Source organism: Nannospalax galili, unplaced genomic scaffold (genome assembly GCF_000622305.1).
Source record: "Nannospalax galili isolate Female #2095 unplaced genomic scaffold, S.galili_v1.0 scaffold1146, whole genome shotgun sequence".
Taxonomy (NCBI): domain Eukaryota; kingdom Metazoa; phylum Chordata; class Mammalia; order Rodentia; family Spalacidae; genus Nannospalax; species Nannospalax galili.
In genome coordinates this window covers 568,138-573,669 of record NW_008355380.1, presented here as the reverse complement: position 1 = coordinate 573,669, position 5,532 = coordinate 568,138, and the positions used below count along the sequence as shown (strand labels likewise).

The 5,532-nt window shown below is 46.7% G+C and overlaps 1 protein-coding gene across 1 annotated transcript in view; it reads left to right on the top strand.

Moving 5' to 3' along the window:
- Nucleotides 1–1,043: 1,043 nt before the first annotated feature.
- The window catches only part of LOC103749687 (probable palmitoyltransferase ZDHHC11), a 23,639-nt gene continuing 19,150 nt past the window's right edge, over nucleotides 1,044–5,532 (top strand). The window contains exons 1-3 of the mRNA XM_029555760.1: nucleotides 1,044–1,048; nucleotides 2,048–2,197; nucleotides 3,226–3,481. Of these exons, the coding sequence (XP_029411620.1) occupies nucleotides 1,044–1,048; nucleotides 2,048–2,197; nucleotides 3,226–3,481 (411 nt within the window). The remainder of the gene's footprint in view (nucleotides 1,049–2,047; nucleotides 2,198–3,225; nucleotides 3,482–5,532) is intronic.

Below are 5,532 nucleotides of genomic sequence, written 5' to 3'. Positions count from 1 at the left end.
GTTCTGTGTGATATACACACACACAAAAATGAACATATTTTTAAGAAATGTATTATATTTGAGGAGGAAGCATGGAAATTTATGTCATGCTAATTAGTAGAGGTGATAAACAATTTGCCCGATGACTTTATAGACATACACAGGCGCCAAGGATCCAAGTGTAACCATTACGAGTAGTAATAATCAGATACATACAGATTAGAGATGCAGGCGCCAACATCTCAGTGTTAGTAGCAAAAACAATGAGTCATTCTGCAAGGAACAATATATTCTAAAATGAAATGGAGATCTTTTTTAAAGGTTAAAAACTCATCCAATTTTATGTCTTACAGGGCTTATACTGAGTTCTAATATATAACTATTATTAATTCAACTGATTTGCTTTATGTTAATCAGTAGATGTGAAAAACATTATCATTGAAATCTACCTGATTATCCATGCTCCATGCTCAGATGCCAAGGAGCTCAGAAAGTAACCGATTTTGACTAGTAATAATCTGATATATACAGATTAGAAATGCATGTGCAAACATATTAATGCCAATTGCATTAAAAATGAAGTTTTCTGCATGAAATCTGTATTTTAATAATGAAATTGAGATATTTTTTAAAGGTTAAAACCTCATTTAATTTTATGTCCTATAGGGTTTATACTGAGAAGGAGCTCAGAAAGTAACCGATTTTGACTAGTAATAATCTGATATATACAGATTAGAAATGCATGTGCAAACATATTAATGCCAATTGCATTAAAAATGAAGTTTTCTGCATGAAATCTGTATTTTAATAATGAAATTGAGATATTTTTTAAAGGTTAAAACCTCATTTAATTTTATGTCCTATAGGGTTTATACTGAGTACAATATTGTGTAACTGTAATAATTCAACTATAAACCTAAAAATGTACAGCCAATTTTGTAAGAGATGCATCCTAGCTCAGAAAATTGTTCTTGAATATGTCAATGCTGATGTAATGAAATGCTTCTTATAAGTATGTGGCTGTTACATAAATAATTAAAAAATAATCACAACTCCACCGTTCCATGAGGTAACATCCTTGCTCCTCAAATGCTAAGAGAATCTATTAAACTGTGTATGCAATGAATGAAGCGATTCCAGCTCAGATGGGCAGGCCAGGGTGTTGGCAAGAACCACAGAGTAAGGATGAGGCCAGGCAGAGGGGATATATGGGCCCATCAGCAGCAAGAGTTTCTCAGAGGTCCTCAGAATTGGACGGTACACATGTGTGATAATGGGGAAATGTTCTATGTACATTGTGGAGCTATATGTTCTGTGTGTGGTGCTGGAATGGTCCCACATCGCTGGTAGAAAGGTGAGCACTCACCCTGTTGGCTCTCTACTGGTAGCCAAATCCCTTTATATGATTGTACCTACTGTGCTCTGCTCCTTGTCACATGTCCCCCCCTGGTGCAGTCCCCTAAAGCAGCCTTCCAGGGAGAAGTGTCCTGGGTGGGAGACTCGTCGGAATGGATACACTTGCATCCTCATACAGGAAGGCCTCAGTGTTCTCATGTCGCTTGGACATGCAGGACAGAGTTGTGTCAAAGAGGAGGGTGATGCTCTAGCAGGCCTAGCCCAGGCCAGGGGTCTCTCCATGGATGGCTGGGCACACAGAAGTGGGATGGACATACCTAGCCTTGTGCCCACCACCTCAGGAGCTGCAGCTGTCATCGTGGGCCGTCTCCACACACCCTCTCAAAGCAATGCCAGATCTTCAGACACAGTGAGGTGGACACAGGCCAGAGCTGGGGTAGTGAGGAGATAGTGCCAGTGAGATGGAAAGGGGGCCGCATTGTTGCCGAGCCCTGTTTTTTTCTGGACTGTTTTGATCTAGGAACTAAGAACTTGAAGTAGAATTTGCATCTTTGTCTATACTTCACATGAGCAAAAGTAATATTCGAAGTTTTGTTAACAGTTGTGTAAAGGAGGCTCACCTCCTAGGAGAGAGGCCGAACAGGAACTGCTGTGCCTTACGCTGAGGAAGACATATCCCCTTTTCAGTGCACACCCTTTCTGGTCTCTCCAGGTTCCCTGTTAGTCTCTGGAGAATCCACAACACGCAGCTGATAACTGAGCCAGTAGCCTGCGAGGCCACACCACTCCAGATACCGGTTCCTGGAACCTTGGCCAAAGGTACTTGCCTCCCATCAGAGCCTGCCGAATCCTCTTGCCCATGGTGAGCATGCTTTGGAGGGCGGCACACGTGCATCACTGTTAGCAGTTGCTGTTTAGATTTAATCTGTTTGCTCCCTGAGATCATTTGTGGTCAGCACTTTTCTACAGCTCTCCTCTGACTTAGAGGAGCGATTCTTTGAGGAATTCTCTTCAGAGCAGATTCATGCTGTTACATTGGAATATTCATATAGCCCCAAAGCCCTCATATTCCCTCAAGCTTATCATTTGGGTAGGTTTATCTTAGGTTCTAACTACTGTCAGAACTTGACAATTGCTCCAGGTTGTATTTTTTCTGTTTGTGTTGCTGGGATGGACCCTGATGCTTCATGCATGATAACCAAGTGCTCCTTGAATCATTCCCAGCCCTATGTTGGATGCTGCTATAATTTTTAGGTTCCCCCCTCCTCTCCTGAGCTAGAAGTGGTCTTCGGGCCTCTCCCAGCCACCGTCCACCCGGACAGCTCAGCATCTAGAGGTCCAAGAACTCTGGTGGCAGGTCTTCTGCCCCCAGAGACATGGAGGCACAGCTCAGAAGCATCTGGATTGTGGCCTCCCGCTTTGCTCTCATGGGAACTTGGATAATATTTCTCTGGTGGGTGAAAAGCTAGCCCATTTGCTAGTGATTACCTTTTCCTGTATCACCTGATTGCCCTCTGCCCACTGTGGTGTCTCCAGTGGTCAGGTGTCCCTCTGGCATTGGAAGATCAATGCCTACTTACAAACAAGCTCCAGAATCCATCGCTAGATGGCAGAGGGCTTCCAAAGAATGTATAAAAGCCTCTGGTCACCTGGACCCTGCTGGGTGAACAGGTGGGGCTCAGGTTTCTCAGCCCTTGGAACACCCACAGGCTATTTCCCAGCCCTAAGACAGCTGTGGTCTAGGCAGGGTGCCTGTGGAGGTGGCTCTCCTGCAAACCCCAGTCAGCCCTTTCAGTTTTCTGTGTGGGCCCTGGCTGTTGGACTAGCCCTGGTGGCCTTCCTGACAAAGGCAAGTGGTGCTGCTGCAAGTCACACGTAGTCTCCACCCAGGGACCAAAGGCCTTGTGCTCTTGCTATCTCTCAGATGGACATTTGTGGCATGAACCAGAATGGGGTCTTCCCGGAAACTCAGGCCAACAGTGTGAAGAAGGTCCTGCCGCGCCCCCTGTCCAGGGTGAATGGCTGGTCACCGCCCCTCCACCCCTTCCAGGCAATAGCCTGGACCACCTTCCTGCTCGTGTCCATTTCTGCCTTTGGGATCTTCATCCCCTCTCTGCCAAGAAACTGGAAATATGCTGCCTATGCCGTATCCTTTGTGAGGGGTTGGGGGCGGGGCTGGAGTTGCCTGTCTCCTGGAGGTGGAAGGGCTCCTGAAGGTCTCCAAGGTCCTGGGCTCCACCATGCCTATGCAGTGGACTCTGTCTCTGCCTACACCACCTGTCCCCATGGCCCTGAAGCCACAACCCTGTGTCTCCTACATGGGCTATACTTCATGTCCTGGTAGAAAGAGGCTCCTGCTACTGTGAATGGAAAGTCTGCCAGACATGTGAGGACAGGAGAGGTGCTGGAAGTGACTCCACCAGTCACATTAACTTTCTCACAGCGCACAGAGAAGTTCATCGGTGTTGACTCGGCACAATAGCCAGGTTCATAAGGAGTCTGGAAGCAGAATAAACCCTTGCCCGGCTGCCACATGCCCACATTCTGCAGTGTGTTTGTACAGCCCTGCAGGGTCCCAGTCCTAGGGCATGGAAATGGTCTACAGGAGCCCTGCTCCTGGATAAGCCCTTTAGAGGGAATGTCACTGGGCAGTGGGGCGGCCTACATCTTCACTCATTTCTTCATAGTATGGTGTATATTTGGGGGGGGGGTCCGCAGTCATACTTAACTTATTGTGACATCAGATTGGGAATCCCAGGCCCTCAGGGGGTAGTGCCTCATTAGAGCCCATGTCCAAGCTGGTACAAAGTGGCTTGTGCTTAGAAAATCACGTATAAAAACCAGAGATTGATCCCTGAATGAGGTTTGTCTTACTGAGGACCCAGGCTGGCTATGGCTCTGTCTGGGAACTTTACTTTGGCTGCCATTCTGCCAGTCTTGGGAGTCAGGAACACCAGGTATGTGTTGAGTAGTAAGCAGGTAGGAGGCAGCACAAGACACAGGAGCAGGTGGCAGTTACAAGGGCCCAAGCAGGTTCTTCACCATCTCTGGGGCCTCAGGAACCTGCAGTGTGAGTCTTCTTTCCAGAGACCGGGTACAGTGGTATCTCCAGCTTTTAGAAAACAATGTGTAAAATGTAACCGCACAGTCACCTCTTCAGAAACCAAGGTCTGCCAGTCTGCCTCCACCTTTCACATGTACGTTCAGGGAAGCATTTTAAAAATATCAGATGTCATAAACTGTCACCTGTAAATGCCGCAGCTCGAATCCGACATGGCCTTCACATCCAAAATCACCATGCTCATCTTGCTGGAAAAGCACAGAGCAAACTCCAACAGTACCTCCCTCCTAATATCTTGGTGCCAGCACCTCTATTTTCTTTATCTTCTTCGTTATTAATTTTACATAGTGCTGGGATTGGGCCCAGAGACTCACCCATGCTGGGCAGTCACTCCACCACAGTTAGTGGCCACTGCACCCTGAAGTGTCCCACCCTGTGGCTGGCATTCCCCAGCCTTTGGATGGAGAGAACAGGGCAGAGCCCAGAGTATCCTCCAATTCAGCTCTGCCTGCTGCTTTCCCCTCCTTGGTAGAGACGTCTCTTGAGATTCAATGAAGTAGGTAAAGGGCTATTCAGGATTCCTGTTGCATATCATGTTTATTTTGACAAGTTATATTTTTCAAGAAATTTGAGTATTTGGGGGCTGGGGAGATTGCTCAGTGGTTAGGAACACTGATTGTTCTTGTGGAAGACCCAGGTTCGAATCCCAGAACCCACATGACCGCTAATAACTGTAACTCCAGTTCCAGGGGATTCGAGGGCCTCTCCTGTCCTACACGGGCATTGCACAATATGGGTGCACTTACCTACATGCTGGCAATACACTCATACACATAAAAAAAAGAAAAAAAAAGAAAGAAATTTGAGTATTTTATTGGAAGTGTTAAATTTCTTGGAATAAAGTTGTTCACAGCATTTCATATTGTGATTTTCATTTGATATCTGAAGCACATAAATCCTGCTTTTCAGCCTCCCAAGTGCTGGAACTGCAGGTGTATGCCACCACACCCAGCTTCAGGACAAATAGTGCTCTCTCTCTTTCTGTCCCTCCCCTTCCCTCCCTCCCTCCCTCCCTTCGTCCCCCCTCCCTTCTTCCTTCCTTCCTTCCTTCCTTCCTTCCTTCCTTCCTTCCTTCC